The sequence below is a fragment of the Heliangelus exortis genome, chromosome 1 (assembly GCF_036169615.1).
Source record: "Heliangelus exortis chromosome 1, bHelExo1.hap1, whole genome shotgun sequence".
Lineage (NCBI taxonomy): Eukaryota > Metazoa > Chordata > Aves > Apodiformes > Trochilidae > Heliangelus > Heliangelus exortis.
The window spans coordinates 112854027-112880690 of NC_092422.1; the positions used below are offsets into that span (position 1 = coordinate 112854027).

The following is a 26664-nucleotide window of genomic DNA, read 5'->3' on the forward strand; positions in this document are numbered from 1 at the left end:
TTTCACATTGCTTCAGTTCCCGGTACGGAACTGGACCTTCTTGAAATCCCTCTTCAGAGTTACAGTTTAACTACCTCACCACTGCCAACTTGCCAGAGAGCCAGGGAAGTGCTCCATCTCCACCAGGAGGAGCTGCTAGAGAATGAGCTAAAGCACTCTGGGCTACACATCAAAGACCTTCCCAGCTGGTTTCCCATCTCTGATCCCCCACAGAAGACATCAGGCTGACACCAGACTGACAAAATAGCTGTTGTCTTACTGCTTAAGAGATGCATATGACACGTTCCTGGAGGGCCAGCGATACCACCCTTCCAGCGCTACAGCTCCCTTGACAGCTGAAGTTAAACCTCACATAACATCCCTTTATCAGCCCCCAGGGTTCCCCTGCAGCCTGGTAGACACTTTCAGCTCTGTCACTCACAGGACCAAGCACGCGCAGAAGCCTTTTGCCAGGTTCTGCTGCAGGTGGTGGGGCTGCTGCGGCTGCCTAGCAACAGATGCTTCTGTATGTCCATCAGCAGAGGGTCAGCAAGGCCAGAGATAAAACCAACAGTGATTTCCCACTGCTTTGTCGCTGGGTGGGGACTCCATATACCCTCTGCAGTAATCAAAGGCAGTTTCTAAGAAAGGACTCTGCCTGACAATTAACTAGTGTAAACTAGAGATTAGATCCAGCCTTTTAACAGCAAGGTAAGCTCACTGAAAAACCTCCTAGCTTATGGCTGTGGTGAAAGCAAACCATCTTCCAGGATGGAAAAAAAGTAAGATTTTTCTTTCTAAGAATCAGTTATGCAATGGAGTGTAGAGGAAAAAGAAACACTGGGGAAAAGGACTGAATAAAAAAATTCCAATCATTAATTTGGTCAAATATTTCTGCAGAAATATAGAGCTCCATATAAGCTTAAGCATGCAAGTGAAACTTCACCTAATTGTGCATGAGTAATGAGCAGATTATATTAATGGTAATTAGATAATCACGTTCAAAGTCTCAGCAGTACATGTAAAATGGCAAAAAAGATTTATTTTTAGATACTCAATGAAAATTTGTGGAACACTAATCAAATCTGCAATGAAGAAGAGGCTCTGCTGCTTTGACCCACATAAATTCCTCTCCATGCCTCTGCCAAAACACCTTCTCACACTGATGGCCACGCAGGATTTCCTTTCCTCTCCAGCCTCTGTGTTTCCACATACACTCTCCCTATCAGAAACAGCAGGGTGGACACTAGCTAGAAGCACTACTGTTGAAGGTAACCAAGATGCTTATTTTTAAGACCATGAAGCCTCCTGGATGCAATTTTGCCAAAAGGGCAACTCATTGGTTGTTGTAGCACCTACATCAACAGAGATACAGGACTTGTTGCTGGCATAACCAGAATGTCTCAGGTATCACTGAACAGAGTTCCTAACAGCTATTAAAAGGGAGATGAGATGAACAGAGCCTCCACAGCCTGTCACAAATCACTGAGCCCAAATTGGTTGACCATTCCCTTCTCAAACTTTCTGCCTTTAGACATACAATCCCACAGGGCCAATCTGTCCACTGTCATGTCTCAGCTCTCTAATCCTTAGAGCTAGGCTTTTCCCTTCTTTTCTTCCTATTCCAGTTCCCTTGAGCAGACTGTTTGGTCCCCCGAAACCCTTTCATCATGCTATTCCCTGACTCCAAAACAATTTGCACAGGAAAGGAGGAATGGTGGCATTTCTATAGAGACAGCCTGCCACTGGATACACAGCAACCTTGGAACTTCTTTAAAAGCCTTAAAATCTATAGGAGACAAAGACTGCCTCCTCTAAGAAGGATTCAAATCTTTCAGGTTTAAAGCAGAAGTTTAATCATAAGAGAATAATTTCAGAATTAAGGCTTCCAAAACATTTTTCAAATCCGTCACACAGCTGGCACTCCACTCTCTTGTGCATGGTTCTCCCAACTGTGACAATGCAAAGCACTTGATCAGAAGACGAAAAGTAACAAAAGATATGCCACTCATTGATATTTTTGTTGTTACTCACAAAAATAGGCTGAAAAAGAATAGAAGAAAGACTAAACAAAACAGAAGGGGGCACGCTAAGAAAGCCAAATGCTCTTCCTTGCAACACTGTTGTCCCATTGGGCTGATGTTGGAGAGTTCCTGTGGCCCTTGTGGAGGATTCCTCTTGCCTCAACTCTACAGACTGGAACCAGTCCAGTGCTCTCAAAGAGGAAGGCCATGGTGCAGCCACAGTGACTCTTCACTAAGCCCAACTTCCCATCAGAAGCCAGACTTCTGAAGACTGCAATAGTCTCATAATCTGTTTTAAAAATGCAGCACCTGTGGCTTTTGAAACATTCCAAGTAACACGGGAGAGAACAGACAAGAACAACAGAGCTCAGTAAGGTAAAGACATAGTCAGTCCCTGAATTCCATCATTCTTGGTATTAATTTAAAACTGGTGAAATGCTTTGCTGACTCAGAAAAGAAAATTAAATTTTGATTTCTCCATTCTTTTGAGAGTAGGAATCAAAGCTGTATGGATGGAGAACACCCACACAAAGTATGCTTTGTCTTTCAATTTTTAGTTGTTGTTTGGCAGCTATGGTCTGCCTTTCCAGCCCTCTGTGGTATGAGAAAAAGGACTAGTATAAACTATACAGTATTGAGACCAACTTAAATACATGGAAAGTCTTTCTAGAGCTCACATTGCAAAGCTGGGTGTGTATTTATATTTTCTGTTTATCTGCACCTGTACTTCTCTCTCACCAACATTTTCTCCCCTAGGAAGTCATACTCCCAGGGGCAAGTGCAAACAGGGCCAGAATTTGTCCTTCGATGATTGAGAAAAATTCTGGGAAGTTCCAGAAAAAAAGATAAAAAGTAACAAACAGGACACTATGAAGTCTAAAAAAATGAAGATTAAAAGCAGAAAAGGACAACCTGAACTCACTCAAGAGAGACTCTGAGCCTCTGTATGTAGTAGAAATTACATGTTCTTATAAATATATGAAAGCATAGGCCAAGCCATACCTGTTGCTATTTTTACAATAAAATTAAGGTCCCTAACAATCCTGCCTTAGAAAAGTTTGTCCTCTGCAACCACGTAGCTAGGTAAAATCATAGTCCCAGCTGCTGCTTGTATTTCTGTAAAAGGAACATCACACTGCCTTTGCTGCATGGCAGACTTATCAGTAGCAGATACCATGCAAGGCCTCAAAGAGATAACAGCCATATTATCAGCAGTGAGTGCGAGACTCTTTCTTGTGAAAGCCATTTTTCCTTTAGCAAGCTCTCCAAACATCCCACTTGAGGTGTGAAAGGCCTGGAAACTGCTACGGCCACTTCTGCTATTTCCATTTCAGCTATCCACAGAGAAGTGATTAAAATGTTGCAGTGTGCCCTGCATCTTACCAAGAAAGACCTCAGTGCTCTCACATGGTAATATTTATTCTGCACTTCAAAATTACTGTTGCAGTGCTAGAGCCAAAATATTTTACTCCACCCACTGCTCCTACACATGGTCCTGTATCTAAGTACAGGATACAAATGAGAGATTATTTTTGCACAGGAACAGCTGGGCACTAAACATTTCTAATACTCATGCTGTGAGCACACAGGGTATTCTATTCTACATCATGGAAAGCATCATGAAGTCCAACAAATGCTTCATGTCTTTGGTTTCCTTTCATAGAGTAAATGAACTTTTCCTACTTTCCATACCCAATGCATTCAGCAGAACAAGATTTGTATCAGCACAAACCTCCCCGCATGAATAGTTCTAACTTAATGGGTTACTGCATGAGTGGAAGGCCCTGCAATATGGCCAGGTGTCCTGCTTTCACTCTGCCATGAGGTTGATGAAAGACACGTGTGGTGGGCACAGGAGCAAAGACACGGTAAGATGTCACAGTAAGACACATCAAATCTCATGTCTATTTCATGGTTCTTTCTTTCACTTCTCACACCTTATTCTGAAACTAGGAAATATCTACATGGAAAGCACGTGACCCACTCTTGATGGGACTGAACTGCAAAAATACTAAAGGTGTATGAAAGGTAATGTATTTGCATACTTTCACATGTACTCTGAAATTACCCTCTCTCTTTCAGTCTTATTCTCCAAAAAAAAGGCACAGGAATGATTACGGATACACAGAAACACACATTGCTTTCACCTCCACTATTTGCATTGCTTACCTTCATTAACAGCGTGAGGCTTAATAATGCAACAAGTACAATTTGTGAATTTTGCTGTGTTGACTGGTCCACGACCTCCACTAGAGGGAAAGAACAACTCCAGCTCCTAAAAACAATTGTAATTAAATACATTTTAGTTAGATCTAGCTGCATCCATGAGCTTTTATCGTAAGTATCAACATCTAAGTATCCATAGTCCCAGAAGACAAACCTTAACTATTTTTTGTGCTACAAATACTTTTCCTAGAACATTCTCTCAAACATAGCTTTCCCTCTCTGACAACATTGTTACAGCCATAAAAACCAATTTGAATGTTTCTTGCAATGTCTTTCTTTTCACTTCTGCAACACAATCCATTGCTATTAAGAGCATTCAAATGCTGCTGCTATAATCATTTGGTAGAGGTGTACCCAGCTTTCTAAATTCTCTTTCCTCGGTATTTTTCTCAAAATCCACTCCTATATGCATATATTTTATCTTCCCTCTTTTCACTTCATCTTTTCCACTATATGAGCAAAAATGTAACTCTCATCCATTTTTCAGTAATTTTACTTTCTCTATACAAAACCAGCCTCCATCCCATTTTTTTACAACTTTTTTCCTTTTGCCTTAGACAACTAACATTTATCTAAAATTGTTGTCTCACTCCTCATGCCTGATTGACCTTATTTTTATCTTACAGAATTGAAACAGAGAACTCAAGTGCTCTGATTTTTTAGATTAACCAAAAGAACCTCCTTGTGTTCAATCACTTTCTGTCTCCCAACTATTGCTGTTCAGGTATTGTTTAGCTTGGGTCTCAGACCACACTGGGGTGAGCTTGATATTCAGCCTTTTTTTCTCGGTGGTATTTTTTCACTGTTCACTATCAGCTTCACACTTTTTTCATACCACTTATTCGCATACATTACACAATCTGCCAAATAACATTAGTCAAGTGCTTGAAACACAGATTCTGTCTCAGAACTATTGGTCAAATTCAGTAAGAGAACTGATAAATTTCTATTTAAGGAAAAGAATAATATCCTGGAAATACAACAACTGAATCTGTCTGATTTCTTCCTGTGTAACAGAAGCAGTGCTCAAGGTCATTTCCCGAAATTGTCTCATTTAACTTAGTAGCTCGGTTCAGGTGCAATAGACATAGATACCTCTCAGTCTTTAGCTCATCACAATCTGACAATTCCTGTAATTCTTACTTTAACAATTACACGAGTCAATGGATTTTTCAAAAGAAGGGAAGTTCTTCTCCTAGCAGAAACTCCTCATTTTAATTGGGCATGTCTGAGAAAAAAGGGTTCATTTCTCACATCCTTCTACTGATAAAATGCTGAATGCTTCAAAGACCCTGTCCTGCTCTTGTTTTTTTAGTTTAGTCTAAAAGAAGCAGCCAGGAAAAGCCAGCAAAATATTTACAATATTTAACACTTGGTTTCATCATTAAGAGTCAGAAAAGGAAAGTAACTAAATAACACTGAAGGACAGGAATAATGAAATGCCAAACTAGTGGAGCCTTAAAAAGAAAATTATTTTCCTTTACCTTTATAACAGATCTAAAGAAACACCTAAAGAACAATGCAATTTCCCACACCAACTGTTCAATTTACAAAACATTCATTAGATGCAGCTGGGACCTCAAGTTTTCCTCAAGATGAGTCTGTTTTGGTCCCTCTGTCTTACATTCTTCTTTTCAGTAAAGCTTCTGCAAGGTGCAGCCAACTAGTTTCCATGGCCAGTGCTATACAGCCAGATAACAATGGGCCTACTAAACTAAAATATGCACAGAGGTATTAAACCCACAATTTTGGCTGATTCATTGAAGACTAGTATCAGTAACACCATAAAAGATGCACACACCTGCAAAAGTTCAGCTAAATATTCTCATGGTAATAAAAATACTGCAACTGAATGGGCCTTTCAAACTGCATTTCAAAAATAATGAAATATACAAGAATAACAAGCCAGCCAAAGCACAGCCTTATGCTTCTAATCAAAATTTATGCTAAGATACTCTTTCCTATATTATTGGTTCAAAAGCTGTCACAGCAATACACAGAAAGAAAGATAAACTTTCACCTTTATGTATGAAGACATCTACCTATGTAACCAGAATGACAGAGACTTTTCTGAAAAAATTCTACTTCATCAGAAAAGAACAATTTCATCAAAACTCTTTCTCACTACACACCATCTTCATCAAGGTTGCTAAAAGAAAAAGTACTTCAGGTCCACCATACAATTTCTTGTCAAAACCAGAGTAACACAGAAGATTCAGCAGCTCAGTAGAAAAGTGAGATGAATGCTTGAGCAGCAGCAAACCATTCATGCTTTGCAGCTGGCTTGCTATGCCACACAGCTTAACAACCAGCCAGAAGAATCAGCTCACCAACTCTGCCCTCACTACCATAACATAAGCTCGACCTGTATTTTCTGGAATGCAGAAAATGGCAGCATATTTGGTATTCGGGAACAGATCTCTACAGCTGTGCTACTGTAGATGTTCCAACTTTATCTTTTTTCTGCTGGTCTAGAGCTAAGATACTGCAGTGCAATATCTATCAATCATGAGATAAACTTCATCCTTGCCATCATTTATCAGCAAATCTACCCTACAACAATGCACACAAATAGACACCTCAGTTCTGCAGAAAAAGCTAGTAATAGCTATCACTCAGTTCCAGGGCTTTTTTTTTTTTTACCACTAAGACAATGCAAACAAGGCAAGAGAGAACCAAACTCCTCAAACCCAGGCCCACTGTATTACTTCTTAAAACACAAAACAAATCAAAGAGCCCTGTTTTCATAATTAGTCATTCTGAACAGTAACAGCAGAGGAAAAGTAGCCTGCAGGCTAGAAGACAAATGAAGACTGAAGGAGAACAGATAAGCAAAATACAGGAGGAAACAAAAGGATTTAACTGTTTAATCCCTATAGGTAGATTATGCAGCCTGTGCAATTAACTCAATGTTTGTGACATACAGATGACATCATAAAGGACCAGGCATCAGGCATGCTCTCATGATCAGAGTGCCCAAGGTTCCCCTTTGTGACAGAGATAAACGAGGCTTCTGTTTTCAGACATTTTATTTTTCCATGCTAAAAAAAATATTATTGAGGAATATCTAAACTAGTTCTGAACCCAAGCAGGGCAAAAAATGAGGAATTCCTTACCTAGCTGCTACCAGAAAAAGTATAAATGAACCTTAGTCAACAAACAGTCAAAAACTTACTTGAGCAGCTGAAGCAACTGAATCTGGGCCATGAGCTGCATTTCTTAGGCCATCATGTCCAAAGTTTGCTCTAATGCTGCCTGGTGCATCAGTCTGAGCCACTGCAGAGTTTGCTGGCCCCAGTAATGTTTTCCATTTACAAACTGCATCATCTCCTAAGATTTCCATAGCAACAATGGGACCACTTGTTATAAACTGGAGAAGCTCACTGCAAAATGGAAAAAACACATGATGATCCATGCTACAAATTAAAACCAACAAAAACATATGATCCAGAACTCAAGTTGTCAAGGCCTTGAGCAACCTGATCTAACTTTGAAGTTGCCTCTGCTTGAGGAAGAGGTTGGATGAGGTCAATGTGATTTCAATAGGATAAATCAGAGTAAAAAGAAGAGATTGCCAGGATCAGCCTGCCTCCTGTCCTGACCACCTCACTTACATGGAAAACAACCACCCAACCCGGAAACCCAAATGTTGTATTTAAAACACTAAACAAAATACCATAACTATGATTCTCTATCTTTACAAAACATGCATACCAGCAAGCCTGCCCTTTCACTGTGTAGTCTGGGCAGAACCAACAAAGGAGAAAGTTGATTCAATGTTTTTTTTCTACTACCTTCTTTAAAAAGCTCTATGCAATTATAACTGGTAGACCAATGTGATTCTTCAACTACCTGCTTCCTAATGGTCATTTATGCAATGATCAGTGGGTAAGAAGAGAAATCCTACTAATTCCTTTTGAAAGGACAAACATTAAAAGTTAAATAAACATAAAGAACCTACACAGTGAAAAGCTACTATAACGTAGGTTCTGTTGGTCAGAGACTGCTTATTTAAGATAGTTAAATGGCTTACACACACATGTATCCAAGAAAAAAAGCAATTCTTACAACACTGCTTACTGTGCAGACTAATTTTGAACATTAAATAATTTTAAATTAAATTTTTAATATGAAAAACATTTTTTTCCAAATAAGCAGAATTGCTATATTTCCTGAATATTCACTAGACTTGTGAGTAGTGGACTTGCAAAACGGTAAACTAAATATGAATTAAAAGACAAGTGAGAAAATGCTAGATATAAATAAGTCAGATTTTAAATTTTCTGCCTTGAAGATTCTTGTTCTATTTCATTTGTAATGTTTTATAACTATTTGTTCCTAATTTAGAGAAAGATCCTATACAGAAGATGTAGCCAACAGGACTGCAAGGATGAGAAACAGGCACATCACAGTGGACAAAGGCTGTAACTCCTCAGATAATTACCATTAGTGTAGATACACATCTGTGAAATAACACTACAGGCTAAATTCTTGCTTATTTATCAGCGTACTCAAGCAGGCTTACTCAACAAAGAAAAGGCAATTCTAAACCTTCCTCTGATCTCCAGCAAGGTCAGACATAGCCTAGGGCCACATCTCTGTGAAGGGCTTGAGTTGGGACCCACAACAAATCAGCTGCTGTTGCAGGAGGGCAGCTGGCAGATTCTAATACTCAAGGCCTTCATGACAGTACTGAAATCAGCTCTTTTCACCACATTAATGCAAATCCAGGTTCCAACATGGCTGAAAAAAACCAAGGCAGAGCAGCACCGTCTTCCTAAAAGAATATCACCAAGTCCAGAGGGAGGAAAAGAAAGTTGTTTGTTGGCAAATCCAAGCAAAGTAGAAGTGACACAACCTCTGGGTCAATCTGTTCAGTTATGGAAAGAATTATGTCTTTCATGTTAGGTGGAGGAGTCCAGATGTGAAGCATCATGGAAGTTTAATGTTTTGTTCAAGGGTAGCAGCCCAGTAAACAACTGCCCCATGCACTAATTCTTTCAGTTATTTATGATTTGAGGTTACTTGCTACCAAACCACTTCTCACAGCTAAGTGTTATCCCCTAATTCTCATTATCTGCAAGCTCCACCCTGATCCTCAAGATGCACCCTCCCCTGGCTTTCCCTTGAAGTTGCTGAATGCCTTGCTAGGAGCATTTCAGTTCTGAGACACCAAAGACATTCCACTGATATCATCAGGCTGTAAAGAGTGTAAGTTAAAATGATGGGGAGCTGCAACAGGGATCTGTCCCTGAAGGAAGATGAACTGGGTGTATACTTTGCAAAGGGCTCCAATTAAGATGAGTTCTGATCTTCCCAGGGTCTTGCAGTACCAAATATGGTAAGTGAATAATTTGCATTCAATAAATCAGTTCAATATACATCAAACTGAAATTGATACACTTACTTATAAAGAGGTTTTGGTTGGTGGTCTACGTAGAAATCAGCTGCTTCTTTTCTAGAAGAGTAAAACGACAGAGTTACATATGTACAGATATAGATGTATACACACATACATAGACATAAATCCCCCTAAACCACAAACTATCATTCACCAGTATTTTCTGAAGACAATGTCTTCCCAATCTGGACAGCTTGTGGGGTTCCCATTCCCTGTAACAGAAATTGCATTTATCTTCCTGTTGTATTCTGTATAGTTACAAATGCAACTTGTAGCTGATTCCTCCTCATGCTTCTACTTCTGGTAAGGAAGGAATTACTGAAGACTGTATCATGGTCACTGATGACCCACACATTCTCAGGTTGAGAAATAAATACAGCAGAAGCACCTTCTTGCCAAGCCAATAGAGGGTGTGTGTTTAAAGCCAAATGAAGTTTGACTTTAAAGCATAAATAAACCATTTATCTGCTTCATTGGAACCTACTTCCTCCTCAAGGCTAGTGCTTGCTTACACTGGTGCACAACACAACATTACATAACCTGGTTTCCATTCAGCATCCTCACACACTACACATCACATAAGCAGCACAATGCCCTCCAGATTAAAGCTTGCTTTCTCCCATGCTTTCACACTTGAAAACACAATTAGGTCTTGCACTTTCCCTTGGGGAACACAGCAGTTACTTCACACTCTGCTTTGTCCCAAAGCAATGGGGTTTCAGTAATGAGAAGATGTAATCCTTACATTGCCAGGCAACTAAGGGCCATCAGGCACACACACACAGTATGTCTGTACCACAGCTGTTACTCTGCCTTTACTCAGGCACTGGAAACAGAAAGATACCCTTTTCAAACAGGGTGGTGGCCCTCTCCAAGCTCTGCATTGCCACAGCCACACTGCTAGCAGCACGGAGCTCAGCTACCCAAATGCACAAGTCTCAGGGACCGTGGTGCAGACCCACCACCCATCCACCCGTGGGCATAACTTTCTGTGCCCTTTCACCCTACCACCCCCTGCAGCTAGCCAACCTACTCTCACTTCCTTGCTTTTTTCTCCAGCTGTTTCTCATGCTTAACTCTTGCTTCCTGCACTGCTTTGCTTTTGCATAGGAACAGCTAGAAATACCCATGGGATTTTCAAGTCTAGCCCTGTTATTTTGCAGCTTCAAAATTCCAGTTCAGAAGTGCAGGCTAGGTCTTGGGTTTCTCCAAATCTTGGTGTGTACTGCTTTATGAAGCTTGCAATGGTGCAGAAGAACAAGCTTTTCAGGAGCATTGACAGGTGAAAGCAAGCAATATTGCTCACCCCAAACCTGGGTACAAAGCTCATAATCAAAGCAGAGCTGCAGACAGACTAGAAGACTTGGAAAATTGTTCTTACATGCAGAAACAGCCTTCTTATTTTTCCTGGTCTCCATGATTTCACTCACTTTGAGCAGCCCTCTTTACTGAAGGAAATTACCCACAGCTTTTTCATAACAGATTCCAAGTCTGAACAAAGGCATAGTTCCTTCATGTGCAATACAATTTTTCACATCTCTCTCCCACTTGCAGTGAAGACTTTAGCCCAGTACTGCCAGGGGAAAGAAACAGTCTCAAAAAGGACCTAAGACCAATTTAATTTTCTTAACCTTGACAACTATTTGAACAGTCACAGCTTTCTCCAGATTTTTTATTAAAATGACCACCTGCTCAATGTAACTGAATAATTCTTGGTTTGTTGTTTTCAGTTCATTTTAATTATGAGCCATTCAAAATTCAAAATATTTTAATTGACCATACAGCCAATATGCTTTCCCTCCATCTCATAACTAAGGCAGAAACATGATTTTAAAATTATGCTAGCCACAGCAACTCTTGCAATCTCAATCTTCAAACCTACATTCTGCAAATAGCCTTAAGTTTTTGCTTTACAGTTCACTATTTCACCAGAAAAACCTCTTTTGAAGGTAATTTGCCAAATAACTTTGGAAAGCAAATATGAAAAAAAGGATGAAAACAGATAAAGTATTATAATTTCTGAATACAATAAATATTTGAGGGATATATTTCTGAAACAAATTGAGCTGTATGATTTAGTTAAGAGTTTCAATTTCAATAAATATGAAGCTCCACTTGCACTGCATACCTTAGTTCCTTTTTCATTTCATCTCATTAGTTCTCTGCTTTTGAAGAATGAAAACAGTGCTCATCTGGGAATAACAGACTGAACTGACATATGGTTAAACAAAGACACTGGAGACCTGACCTATCAAAGCAAGTGCCTGCCCTCACTTTCTTATCTTGGCAACAATTTTCACAGAAGTCATAAATCTATTTAGTGATTGCCAGACAAATGTCAGTAATAATCTCTTTAAGGAAAGCAGTAGATGATGCTGCTGGTTTGGAACAGGCATGCCTGCAGAGATCTATGCTTAGAAGACTTTGGCAAAGCCATACTTCTAACATTTTAAAATGGCACAGTCCCAAGAAACAGAGTGTGCAGAGAAACCACAAATACTCGACATTATTTGAAATATATCCAGCATATGTATCACAGTCCAATCCTGTGGTTATTACTATCTATTTTCAATTATACAAGTAGAAATTTTTATATAGTAATAGGCAGTAAAAACTCCAGCCTCTGAGTTTCTTCACTTCAGTGTGAGTCAACTCTAAAGCACAAGACTTGGCTAAACAGTTCTTCAAGTTCCCAAACAGACACAAAATTAAAGAACCACCCAATACAACACTTCAGGATCAGATTTCTCAGACTGCAGGAGGGCAAGTCAAAAAAAGCTGTCTCAAAAGGCATTGTGAAGTGTAAATCAGCATTAGAAATCTGACTGAACTCATGAACTGTAGTTTTTTGGGATAGGATCTGTGGCCAGTACCAGCAAGCATTGCAGCAGGTAAATGAGGAGACAAGGGAAGGAAGTCACGTGGTTGTTTTATCAGTATGTTGAAAGCCAGAAAGATCTTGAGGCAGGGGAAAATTGTTTCCAACCTCACACAGAAACCATAAGAACATCTGAAAATGGTGTCGTGTATGACATACAGTTTTTCTTCTGAAAGCCAGGTTGTATATAAACAGCTTTGGCAAAGCAGAAATGGAGACATAGTGCAGTAACCTTGCGGAAGCCTTATAGGATAAATTAATTATGTTTTCTCTCCTCTGCAGCATGCCTTTTAAAAAATCTTTTGGCACAGAGAGATAACTGGAGAGCTGGAGAGGTTGGGGAAAATTAGGAAGATACATGAGTAAAAAAATCTGTCCATCCCTGCATCAACATCAGAAGATCACTTGCTTTGCCTGGCACTTGCAGTCATTAAAAAGTAAAAAAGTCTGGATTCTGAGAGTACAAATTAAGACAAAAGATTTACTGAGAGTGAACAAACCAGCAACTTTAACAACAATGCTATCATAATCAGCAATGTAGTTTGTATCTAAAAGACATGAGGTAAGGACATACAGACATGTCAGTTGTAAACACTGCTCAACTGCTAAAGCCATGGTCACGTTGGATTCATACAGTGATATTACATATTTAATTACCCATACTCATTTACACAGAAATTTTTAATACTTAGCTGAAGTCTCTACACTCTTTCAGAAATCTACATGATTATGGAACAGATGAGTCTTCTCCACTATTACTCACTGGGATGGATTTGATGTGTGGAACAACACAGCATAGCTTCAAAGAATATTCTTAACTGCAAAAATAACACTTAGATACAATAGAGCTAACCTTAAAAGTTCCTTACCTTGAAAGCACCATCATTTTGGCCTTAGTTATTGTAAATCCTGCATCAATAATTATATCAATTAATTCTCCAATCTTGGATATCGCATCAGGTTTAATCAAAGCCAGCGTTCTGGGGGGGGAAAAAAATTTTAAAAAGTAGAGAGACACAGCCAACACTACTTTCCTTACAGCATTTGGTGTGCATGTTGAGTTTATATTCAGAGAAGAAAACATCACATCAAAGAGAGAAATTCTGCCACAATCAAACATCCCAGTCCCAGTGCCTCATCAATTTCCACACTGTTCTTGAATGCCAGCACAAGACATTATTCTGATAAGAACGAGCTTTGCACATTACAATTTCCCTGGTTTTCTAAAACCCAAGTCAGCCCACAGTGTTTCACCAGCAGTCATTATGTACTGGCTTCTCTCTTCACTCTCAGAGCAAACAATCTGATAGCTTCTTCCTTAGCTACAGTATATCTCTACAGCTCCTCACTCACAGGTCTGAACTAAAGCACAACTGACTTTTTAATGTCTCCCCTTTTTTCCTAGTGCTAGCCATTATATACATAAAAATGAAGCTGTTAAAATTCCCTACCTAAATACACTACTTCAAAATGTACCTCCTTCATAAAGAACTGAAACGACTGGTTTGTCCCTACTTTTAAAATATTTGGAGGACTCAGTGAGAATGAAGTCCTAATGTGCTCGGTAAAGTACAATCGCTTCAGGGTATACAATCTGCATGCCAAATAGCTGATACTTAATAGACACAATAAAAGGTTGCAGAGGAGGTATTATGTCTCTTATACTGACTGACAGCTATATTCTAAGGGAGACCAATCCAAAAAAATGTGTACTCTCCCCCGCATCTTTGTTTCCAAGTACATCCTGTCTTCTTGGTAATTATCTTTTTATACTGTACATCCGCAAGGCCAGGACTGTTTTATTAGTGTGCTTAGCACAGCACCAAGTACACCATCAGCATTAAACATACAACTAATCAAAAATAACGAGCACAAAAAGAAGGTCTGTAAAATGGCATTTTTTTATCTGCATTCATCTTGTGGTGAGTCAGCTTCAAATGTGCTCAGCTTACAAATCAACAGATTTACTCAACCCTGTCTCTCAGAAACTCCACGTCTCTGACAATGCTAAAGAGCTGTTAACATCTTTTACACCATTTCCAACAAAGAAGGTGACCCATGATAGGCTTTTTTTTTTAATTGCAGTACTTCCTTAAACGAAAGACAAATAATTGCAAATTTCTCATCTTCTATCCAATCATAGCATGGAAAACAGTCTTTAGGTTTACAGCAGTATATTCAAGCCAGGACAAATATGCTGAGGTTACAGGAGATGGATGAACTTCCACTACATTTATTTTGAACCTTAAGTAACCCCAGATCAGCAGATGCATTGGGAACAGATGCTCTATTTCACAGCAAAAGTAAGGGAAGGGAGGTGTTTGAGGCATTTAAAAGGCATTTGGACCTGATCCTTAAGGACATGGTTTAGTAGTTGACTGTGGTGTTAGTCAAAGGTTGGACTGGATGATCTTGGAGGTCTCTTCCAACCTAAATGTTCTGTGATTCTGGTAGGGAGTGTAAAGAGGAAGATTCTAATCTATGTGACATTTCATCTGAAAGTAAAGGAAAGACATAGATGACCTTCAGGGCTCAGAAACAGATTATCTCCTTAACCACCAGGAAGCTCATATAGACAGATCAGCTTAGGCCCAGATCCATTGGGAAACAAGACACAAAAAGACTGATGGACCAAGGATGTACCCAGAAACTGCATGAAAGTAGTCAAAACATGCCTAAACTTCTGCATATTGCAGTGTCATCTAAACTTGGTTTAGCCCCATCTTCAGATCAGGAAAGGTGACTGCCAGCCAACATTCAACACAGGATACTCCATGCATCCTATGGCCTGCAGCATGCTCCCCTCTTCCCCAAGGATTTCACAGCTCCACCTCACTTTATCATATTATTTATGGTATGACAGGGTGTGCCACACGCATCAAGACACAGGAGGGGAAGCAGCTGCATGCTGGACCGGTGACACTTTCCCACCCATTCACACAACGCATGAGCTGCATCCTGGCATAAATGGTTCTCAATGATTACCATGAACAGTAAGGATCAAACCACTGGAATGAGATCTCCAGTGTCATTTGCATTTCCTTGAGAATACTTTTTTGACTCTACATTATAACACAGGCCATTTGAGATAGACTGCTTATGCTAGAAATGAATTCTCTCTTACTTTTCTAATTGCAAGGTTTCTAGTAAAACTGTAATTCCTACCAACATGTAATGAATTATTGCATTATGAAGCAATTTACCTAGAAAACATTAATACAAACTGCAGCTAATAATTCTTATAACATCTTTAACACCAATATATAAGCTCTAACATTTTGGTATGAGCTTCTCAGAGGTACTCAGGATAAGAAAATACTTCAGGATGCTGAAGACTGCTTCTGAGAGTGGATTTTGATTTATGTACCCTATTTTTAGTTTTAATTAGGAATATGTTTCTTGTGGTTTGACATGATGCAGGCTGCAAAGTACATTTTGAAGCAGTTTTATGTCTAGGAACAAAGGAGAAAAAATTAAAATTAAGCTCACTTGCTTACATTTTCAAAGGGACAGTATGACAGTACTCCAGCAAGTCGTGAAACAACATAAGATGGGAACTGATCAAAGGAACAGTGCACAATGCATGCTGTCACTATGCTTCTGAGATCTACTTATTTCTAATAATAGGACTGATGCATGTACAGTAGCTTACTTAGTATGTCAATAATTGGAAGCATAAGAATAACACATTCAAAAAGGAATTAAAAGCTTTCTGTTTGAGTAACAAGCATTCTAACAGCATTTTCAAAACAACCTATATTAATTGCCTCTAAGTACAGTCTACTTAGTCAGGACACTCTTGTCAGAAAACTGCTTACCTCGGGTTACAATCACCCAGGATCACAAGCGGAAGACTACAGAAACACAAATGCCTGCCCCACACCAGTGACTGTGTAAGTGGTACACTGTACATGCAGTGGTTTACATGCTTACTTATGTATTTTAGTCACTGTCTGTGATGTACTTAGTGCATCTGATGATGCACTGAGAAGGGTGCAGAGAAGAACACTCAAATATTTAAAAATTGACCCAAGGCATTAGACAAGTAGATGTAGGATTTGTTATTCCATAGAACTGTCTTAATAATTTTAACCTAATTCTGGAAAGGGCCTGTACAAATTAGCTCCTTTTACTCATCTGTTTTGAAGCTCATATACCTAGAGTCACATTCACTTGCTTTACAGACAAAACCAAAGGTCTGTAATTCAAAATGTTCAAGATTTATTATATATGTATCTCAGTCACCCTCAAAGGCCTTTGCTGAGCCTGTCTGCACTGACCAATGAACATATTTTCAAAGTTTAACTAAACTGCTGATAGTCCTGTACAGCATAAAGGCAAGAAAAAGACAGGGGAACGTTCTGCCTTATTCAACGTTCTTAAAATTATTAGTAGAATTACAGCTACAAATTATTTTAAAAATTATCAAATATTGTAGAAATCTTACTACATCTGTTGAACTAATAACCACTGTAAAACTGACTAGGACCATTCCAAAATAAGACAAAAACTTCATATGCAACTGGTCTGCCCAAGAACTTTTTATTATGACAATGTTTACCCAGTGAAAGCTTCTGTAAAGAACTGGATTTTGAGGATCCCTCTCCTATTTAAGACACCTTTCACTGTGTTCCTTTGAGCTACTCTGAATATGTAACACCACTTGTATCTATGTTATCTTTCAGCCAGCATTCCTCAAATGTTTTCTAAACAGCTGACATGTCATAAATTCCTTTCCTTCCTTTTTGTAGAGCAGTAAAAAACCGCACCCTTTCTGAGGACCACTTAATTGACACAACTGTCGTTTCTGAATAGGTGGGAAATTGTCTTATGAGAAGAAGAAAATGTTATTTTATCACAATCTGTCTTTTCTTGGTCTAACTAGCTTAGGCAGAGCAGGAAATAAACAACTATAAAAAGTTACATTGATATAAAAACCATAAACAAGACAGATGGAATCTACTCAAGGCTCCACAGAGGAACAGAGAGATGAGCCACATACACAAAAGCTGCCCTTCTCCTCCATCTCCTTTGCTATTCTCCCACCATTCACAAGCTCAGCTCAGACAAAAAGTACCCCAAAAACTCCTTCTGGCAAGATATTATGGCAGTAATTTCCAAGGCAGCATTTGTTTTAGGCTAAGACAAAGATGTGTTAAAACATGAGCTCTTCTGTATGTCTGGTTATGTATAGCTCTCCAAAATCTTCTAAATAAGCCCAGTCAGTGGCAGGGAGCAAGAAAGTAGGCAAATAGGCCTCACTGGAACATTATACCTGAGAAAATAGTCTGTGCTCTTTTCAAAAAATGCTGAAGCAAATTATCAAAACTTATTAATTTGCAAAGTCAGAGATTACCTGCACTGCAGCTAAAGCAGATTCAAATCCCTTGTGAATTAATCTTATCGCTACAAGCAGAATTTGTCTTACCAAACAAGTCTATAGGTTTTACTGACACTCCCTACATTACCTACTTCCTGTCCTCATGCACACAGTTTCTAAGATGCTGAAAAAAAATCTCAGAAAAAATCTTTCATAGCGGGAAAAACAATGGAGAATGGGAATGGGCCTCTCTCACTCCTGTTTCAACTGTTGGCAGGCACTAACATAAACTAGATCTGATTGGTGACTTCTGCACAGAGCCCTGGAGAGATAGCTGCTGGTTTTGCAAGATTCATGTCTTTTGTGCCCAGCACACCTCAGGGTTACCATAACAATTCTGCCCCAAGAGAATTCACAACATTCTCACAAGAATCCTACTGCAGCCCTGCCCTGGGGGAGTAAAAAATCTGAAGGAATTCCGTGTTTTCCTCCTCTCCTCTCCCAAGAGACCTAGAGGAGGCAGCATCCTCTATCAGTATGCCAGATCACACTGCAAGCAAACTTGTAGCTGTCTACAACAACTTATCTAAAGCCAACAACAAACACCTATTTTGAAACCCCAACCACATAGGAAGATTTTTAAAAAGGTGCTCTCTTACCTCTCCTTGCGGCTCCCCAGCTTGCGGGCTGTATATTGATCCCCATAGTCCACTAAGGTTAGATGGCGGGAAAAAACAGTAACTTTGTTGCCCACAAATAAATCCTCAAGGTGTAAACTCTCATACTTGGTGCGTTTCAGAAAGGTGCGATGGTTCTTCACATCATACTGCAGAGAAAAGATCAAAATCTACCATAGCAAGAGATTTAACCTGAGGGCAAACAGGTTACTCTGCCTTCAGAAATTTATGTAGTGCTGTGGGATTGAATGTGATGACTCAATTGATTTAATTCTTAAACCTCTGAACTTGCAGGTCTACCGGAAAAGCTTAAAAGACTGAACCACAATTACTAATTCCTTCCATTTAAATAGTCTCAGGCTGACGGCTATCTTTGCATTTTTTATTTAATCATTTGCTTGTACTAATTCAAACTGTGACAAATGATTCAGGTGCCTAGTGGGTATCTCTGCCCAGTCTCACTGAGAGTTCCACTAGCAGATCTATGCTGTTTCACAGACCAATGGCTCACACCAGGAATGATCAGGATACATACTGTGGCAGTGTCACTTCTTCAGGGCATCGTTCCAGTGATACTGTGTTTTGTTTGACTGCCCAGGACTCTGAATTTGGGACAGATGGATGAATGCAACACTAGGTTGAGACATTCTCGCTGCCTAGAGCTGTAAGCTTAAAAGCCTGTCAAGACAGCTCAGCTACACACCTTCATTCCAAGCAAGAAGCAAAATTACCAGGTGTAGTTTTTGGGGTGGGCTGGCAAAGCACAAAAGGCAGCCTGCTGAACAATTTCTTCACTACATTTAGACAGTATAAATGCCTTTGGTTTTCTGGAAAAGTGGAATCCCATGAAAGGAAGAGTTTTATCTTCCTCATGCCAAACTTTCCCTTCTCTGTCTTGAATTACATGTATTATCTTCCATAGCAAAGGTGTATAGACTAGGATAGCATTTGAAGAAAGAACATAATTCCCACAAATTTTGGAGGAAAAACCCATTAAGACCAGAATTACATACTCCCTCCATGTGCTCAAACGTACGAATGCATTTCTCTCCTGTTGGAAGACTAGAAGAGTTGCAAGTGTTCCCAGAACAGTCAAAACCTTACCGATCAGACAATATAAAATTTTTTATACTTCCTTCTGCTGAGGCAAGATTATAAGGAAGAATTCTGTGCTGAAAAATATTTAGCCCATCAGACATATTCCTCTTAACTCTCCTCTATTCAAGTGCAGTAGGGAATGAAATGACAACATGCTGGGAAAAAAAAATAAACCCACTTTAATTCAGCTACTTGATTTTTTCCTGGACTTTGACAGGAAGCCTATTAACTGACTTGGCCATATTAAAGTTCTTCAGTAACCTGTCTAGAAGTCTGAATATTTCCTTAGTTATTACACCAACAGTTGCTAGAAAGACACCCCAAGCTGTTTCTCTCTTCTCCATCAAAAGACAGAGGTGCTGAGAAGACAGCTGCCTGTGTTAAAGAATTCTTTTTAGAGCAGAATTTTGGATCTGTTTAAAAGACCATTTGTCATAATGTGAATGACAAACCACATCAGAAGAAATGCAAGACTGTTTGGTCTGTTCCCCTTCTGTCCATGTAGATGTAAATTACCCAAAGCAAAATAATTCTCTGCTAAGAATCTGTCCTTTTTAAAGACTTTGTCACTCTTTTTAGGAAATCTCCTGTAGAAAGAAGAGTTTTTCAGGCTTTAAGAATTCCCAAGGAGAGCTATTAACTATGTTTCCATAGAAGAGAACAGGGCACCTCCATCAAGAGATCCATTTGATCCTAAGAGTTTGCTTGCTGTCCTTAGACAAAAACTTCTGCTCTTCTTCCAGCTACAAAGCAAGCTGGAACTTGTGTCATTATTCACACTGTCAGTTTTCTTCAGAGGGACCAGGACATGAAGGACTGAGAATGAAAAGGAAAGCTGAGGACTTAAGATAACACAAGCCTTCAACAGTTCTGCTCCACCCTCAGCTGAGATGTGTGATAAAGCAGACCTGTTGTCAGGGAGGCAGGAAAGGGGACCAAGCATTTTTCTTGTAAGCAGGGAGAAACTGGCTCATATTCATTAATTCCTTTCTCCTCTAATGTTAGAGGCTGTTAGAGATATAGTAGACCAAACTGTCATCTCCTTAGAAAGACAACAAAAGATGCAGGAGAGTTAGGCAGTAATAAAGAATCGCCAAAATCTGCAGAAATTATAAATAAATAAATTACATTAAGCAAAATAATTCTAAATTTAATCTTCATCCAGAAACTTAATTTCAAAAGGGATTATGAAATATTCCTTCTGTAACAGGGTTGTGTGCATTTTTGCCTTTTTAACTCCTGTCCTGATCATATAACATATCTTAGGTTAAGAGCACACTAGTAAAATGCAGCAGTCTATGAAGCTGAATGCATTAAGAACCTCCAGAAGACTCTGAAAGCTCTTGTTTTTGAGATGTCTAGGTGAAATGAACAACAATTTTGCCAGCCTACACACCCCTGTGTAGGAAGATTATTACAGCCCCTGACTGATAAGCTAAACTATCTCCAGGAAATAAAAACCACAAATCCTCACATTTTGATAACTGTGCATACACAGACGTGATACAAAGAACTAACTTAAAAGGGACAACATCATGGTAGAATCTGTTTAAAGAGACTGCCAGTAATAAATGCAAAGTTCATCTTCTCACCCAGATAAGTACCATGGTTTCAGCAGTAGTTTGGGTAAGAAAAGGCAGATTCCACTACCTTTCTTATTTCTGCATTTGATATTTATAGTAGGAAAACTATATTTCATATATGAAATTAGTGTGTATATCCAAATCAAGGCTATTCTAAGACTCTTAGTTCTTCATTAAAAATCAGAAATAGTCAAAACCATACACTCATTCCTAAAACGAAGCACAAAGCATGGGTTGTTTTTTTAGGATTACCTTTACAGTACATATTACACTTTCGTGTATATGTGCCTGCTACTGCAAAATGTTTGTATTAAGCTGTCATCAATAAACACCAGGGATTAGCTGTACAAACCACAAGTCAGAAAGGTCTGTGCAAGCACCACTAATGGAAAAATTTATATCCCACTCTATGAAACATCCTTCTTTTCATGAAAACCTAATTAAGAGGAATTTACTATTTCCTCTACTTTGAGAAGACTCTTTTAATTCTATTCTTGAGGTTTCTGGAATTTCAGCTGAAGCTTATCTGGAATCAGCTTCAACTTCTGTTTCTCAAACAGTAAGTCAGTGCAGTTGAATTTCAATTCTGAAACCTAGGTAGAAATTGAATGAAAATGGATTTGTGAAATTCCATCTCTCCATGACAAAGCAAAATTCGAGAGGAAAAAACCACAAACTGAAACCCTCACAAACCCCAACAAAATATAAACATGGAAGCTCTTCCAAATGCTTCACTGTGATACTGTATTTTTGGTTTCCTTTTAGTTTTAGAAACAAAGCAAGGTACTTGTTAAATTTTTTTTTTTTAAGTTGGAAAATTAATAGACATAGGCAGTGACTTGCCACTTTACAAATGGTTTAACTGGATATTACACTTACGACAACAGATTTTTTTGTTTATTCTTACCATTTCCACTGATCCATCTTTTGGATAATACAGAAGTTCATAACGCCGGAACAATGAAGCATTTGGGTCATACCATTCAGCAGTGAAAGCAAATCTGTCATCTTGACTCTGAAAAAACAAAAGGGCAGAAAAGGGCTATAACAGAATGCATAGACAATTTCTATGTACACTCAAATAAAATTTTCCTTGGGTTTGTTATCAGAAGAGTACAAAAAGTGACCAGTAAATGCACTTGCACACCAATCATCATCATCTGCTTATCACAGCCAGAGAAATCTTTCTACTTGTTACCTTTCACCTTTTAGGTTTGATGGACACAGCATTGCAGTTTTCCAGGCAATCTCAAAACGTATTTTGATTTCATCAGTCATGAAACATGGACTGATGCCAAAGTTGTTGTCAGACTTCTTAACTTAGTGAAAGTATTTGATTTACTTTTATTTGTTAAAAAGGTTTGCACGTTAGATAATAGAATCTTAACACATTTGTTACACATCCTACAAGAAAACACTTTCCTCTTCCTGAGCACTCATACCTGAGCTCCTGTTAATCAGATGAACATATCTAAGTCAAGGACACCATTAGTGTGATTCCTGAGACTTCTTGAAATTTACATAAAGCATAACTATCCTGATCTCATTCACAACTCATCTTCTAGCCCTAAGGAATGTGACAAGAAAGGTAGACTGCAATAATTCTAAAACTGTAGCTACTTGGAGCTTCTCTCCACTGCTCTTCCATCAAAGGATAACCCCCTACAGGAAAGTAAGCACAAAGGCAATGGAATGCATGTGGACATGCAGTTGTAGCACCTCATAGTGGTATATGTTTGGTAGCTATTGATACAGCAACATCAGCTACTTGATAGCTGTTAGATGGAGCTCTAAATTTTTATTTTCCACAGCTCCTCCTAATCCAATTGCTGCTCCTGGAGCCTTGTCAGAGGCTTCCATCTTAAACATTTAGGTACCACTGGGAGTTCAATCTGAAGCTACGTAGGCCTTTTTAGTCCTTCAGATTTTAGAAAACTGCAGCACTTCAGTTGTTCCAAAGACTGCTCAATAAGCAACAGGACAGAAAGAATTCTTGTGTGGGCTACCATGACTACTCTGGAACATCAGCTGGAAAACAATCAAAATAATTTTCCTATTAAGTATAAGCCTATTGATTTTTAGACATTTAAAACAAAACCAAAAGAAACAAAAAACCCAACACCAGTGATCTGGCTTTTGTTGTCAGTCTATTTTTTCTTACAGTCTCTTCAGTTTAAAGCTGATTTAGGATTAGGTGCTTTTGTGGGCTTAAATCCTAACACAAGCAGCATGAAGAAAGAATGAGATTATGAAGAACAATGTCAGAACTTTACACTGTGACGAATACTTGTACCTGCACAGTTAAAAGCACCATGGCAAAAACCCCACCCTCCTGTCAGCCCTATGCTGCAAAAGAAAGACACCACTGTATCACAGGAAGAACTATGGAGAGGGGACAGCACACTGCTCTGGGAAGGATGCAAGGCTTTCATCTCTGACTGTAGAAGTCTGTACAGAACTGAAATCTCATTTACATCAGCTACTTTAACTTCTTATGTTATCTCCACACTACACATTGCTGCCTTTTGATATTACTTAAACTCATGTTTTATGTGCAGCATCCAGCACAAAAATTCCCTAAGGCATTCTTTAAGCTACACACGCTTGTGTCATCCATCGTTCCTACTGCTGTAATTCTGGAGATATCCAAGCTAGGACAAACCCTCTCTTATGTCAGGACTCATAACTTTCCTATATAGGCATTTCATAGGCAATAAGCATTAATAAAGGTTGGCAGACAATACTAAATAACTGATTTCAACCTTGATCTTAAACACACTCATACTGCTGAAAGATAAGACATTTGATCAACATATTTGACCATCATCTTGTCAAGGATGGACGCTGTAGAGAAGCAGTTCTCTACCAAAGAGAGAGGCCTGCTTCTAGAAAACTACCTCCAGCAGTTGACTAGTGATGTATGAATTAAAAAAAAGATGCACCACCCTTAATAAATGCCTCCTTATAACACAAAGATATATATAACTGTATTAATTCATGGGATTTATTTCATATTGTTGCATCGCTTTTTGAAACTGCTACCTACATTTTCTAGGTAGTGGTTTCAAGAGAAGCTACTGATTTTCATTTAAGCAAAACTTCCAGAATTCCCAAATGAAAGTGGTGGAGTCACTGTCCCTGGTGGTGTTCAAAAAATGTGTAGAGGACACAGTTTAGTGTTGGCTGATGGTTGGGCTTGGTGATCTTGGAGGTCTTTTCCAACCTTAATGATTCTACGATCATGTAAGTTCTTTCATTCTTATGAAAGAACTGTGCTCACAAAAATTCTGCTGTAGAGAAGAAGAGTTTATCTGGAACATAGCTGCCAAGGAAGCTCATAACCAGAAAGCAGAACTCCCACAAAGCTGGAAAGGAAATGATCTCTTACAACCAGTAAACCTGTAAACCTTTTAGACCTCCAAAGGGTTTCTGTTCTGCACTAAAACAAAGGCAGATCTTCCAAATAGTGTCATGAGTAGCAACAGTGCTAAAAGAGTAGCTCAGGCCTAGGGAACTTGGACGGGAAGGTGAAGAGACAGTTCTATCCCTCTGGTCTGAACCATGCAAAATATACATCTGGACTTGGTTTTCCCAGCTTCAAGATGTCTTCTAGCTGCCACACTATTTTACTATTCTGCAGGTTACTTCTGTCCTGTTCTTCTTGTTTTGACTACAGATTTCATCCTAGGGTTTCTCCTATATGGAGAAAACAGGGAATCAGAATCTATTTTTTTTTTCTGCTGGTCATAATGTACTGTCACAGACTTACCACAGGCTAAGGGAAGGGTAGTTTAGATGATTCCCCTCACTATATAATGGACAACATATTTTTACTTAGATCCTGCCTTTTGCACTACTTTCTTTTTTTCCATTATATAGCTAATTCTGTCCTACCTGACAAAACAAAGTTAGTATTTTTCTGGAAGTTATTCACTTTGTGATTTTGAACTATGATCTCTGTGATCTGTAACTGACTGGAAACAACTACCTGTCCTAACTACTCAAAAAAAATCTTCACATGAAACAGTATAAAAATATTTCTTAAAATCAGAAAAGCCCTGAGGTATCTAGAAAGTGCTTTTTTACATGCTACTAACATTCTGGTCTCTATGAGGCTTATATACGCTACCAGGAACATCATGCATGAATTTCACACAGGCTCATGGCCTGTTGCCTGCCTATTTACAAGTTTAGAAGTCATTAAGGGTATCCTACATTTCAATTGGGCAGCTTTGTGTCTGCTGCTCCTTCAGTTTTCTCAGTGACCCAGTAACTCTGAAATCAGAGAGAAAAAGAATCAAAAAAACTTAACTCCCAGCAAATCAAGAAAAAGAGTGCACAACCCTCAGTAAAAGCTGAGACAGAAGGATCCATCTTGGTATCTGCATTCTGTATTTTATAAAGCTCTGTGTTGTCACAGGGAAAACCTACCATTACATACTGATATTAAGACTCAAGCTGTTTCTATGAAAATTATTGGAAACAGGATAGACCACCAGGCAAGAACTAGTCTCACACTGACTGGGCATTTCTTTTAATACAGACACACAAAAAAACTTCCTGGAAAAATTGTCCTGAAACTTTTGGTTTTAGAAAACAAACAAACAAAAAACCCCACAAACAAACAAAAAAACCAACCAACCAACCAAAACAAACAAACAAAAAAAAAACCAACCAACCAAAAAAAAACAAACTACCACAAACATACAAGTTTGTTGAACACTCACTTTGGCAAAAAATATAATGTGTTGCAATGGCCAAACAACAGGAATCCTTCTTCTTAACTTTCCTCCTTGTGGGTTCTATAAAAAAATAACTATTGCCATATGTGTTGGTGATTCCTTAGAGAGATACTGGCCTCACGCTCTTCAGACAGTGGGCTGAAGTGGGGGACCTAACCAGCTGCCTTCGCCAACAATTTTATTCTCAGAACTGGATCCAGAAGCTAATGTTGTAGATGATCAACCTCTAACAGCAAGTCTAAGCCCTCTTATGAATTATATAAAACAGTTCCTCAAACCTCAGAAATCACTGATTACTCATCTCCCAGACCAATCATCCTTTAGATTTAGCTCTACCGTGAGAGTAATTCAACACAAATGAAAAAAGTCACCTACAAACTTCTAGTCTCAGGAGCAAGAGGAATTTCAGCCAAAACTATACCCACCGTCTGCAAAGGAAACTTACAGTCTTATACTCCCCCAACAGGCCACAGATGTAAGCACTGTCAGAACATCATCCGTTTTTTCTTAAGAGTCCCAGAATTACTTGGCTTGCTTTAAATGCATCACTGCATTTAAACTGCATCACTGTTACGAGCTTTTCTGCTGGAAAATGTAGCCAGCTTTGCTTTATTTCTAGCTGAATGCTTTCAGGTGAAACGATTCTGAGAGCTGCAGGGCCAGTGGTACACCCAGCTTTCCAAGTAGCACTGAGTATTTGTGAATTCAGAACGTCAGACCAAAAATTGAACTTCAA

At 38.9% G+C, this 26664-nt stretch overlaps 1 protein-coding gene and 1 long non-coding RNA gene across 4 annotated transcripts in view; one reads left to right on the top strand and one right to left on the bottom strand.

The window, feature by feature from the left end:
* NME7 (NME/NM23 family member 7) overlaps positions 1 to 26664 on the bottom strand; it is an 88635-nt gene that overhangs the window by 51513 nt on the left and 10458 nt on the right. For all 3 annotated transcript variants that reach the window (XM_071759056.1, XM_071759068.1, XM_071759063.1), the window contains exons 2-7: positions 22094 to 22201; positions 18488 to 18654; positions 13378 to 13488; positions 9637 to 9687; positions 7405 to 7612; positions 4173 to 4278 (exon numbers count right to left, since the gene is read on the bottom strand). In XM_071759056.1, the coding sequence (XP_071615157.1) occupies positions 4173 to 4278; positions 7405 to 7612; positions 9637 to 9687; positions 13378 to 13488; positions 18488 to 18654; positions 22094 to 22201 (751 nt within the window). The remainder of the gene's footprint in view (positions 1 to 4172; positions 4279 to 7404; positions 7613 to 9636; positions 9688 to 13377; positions 13489 to 18487; positions 18655 to 22093; positions 22202 to 26664) is intronic.
* On the top strand, positions 98 to 6082 carry LOC139803223 (uncharacterized). The gene is made up of 3 exons (XR_011728952.1): positions 98 to 690; positions 4856 to 4953; positions 5725 to 6082. It is a non-coding gene; the product is annotated as an uncharacterized lncRNA (long non-coding RNA).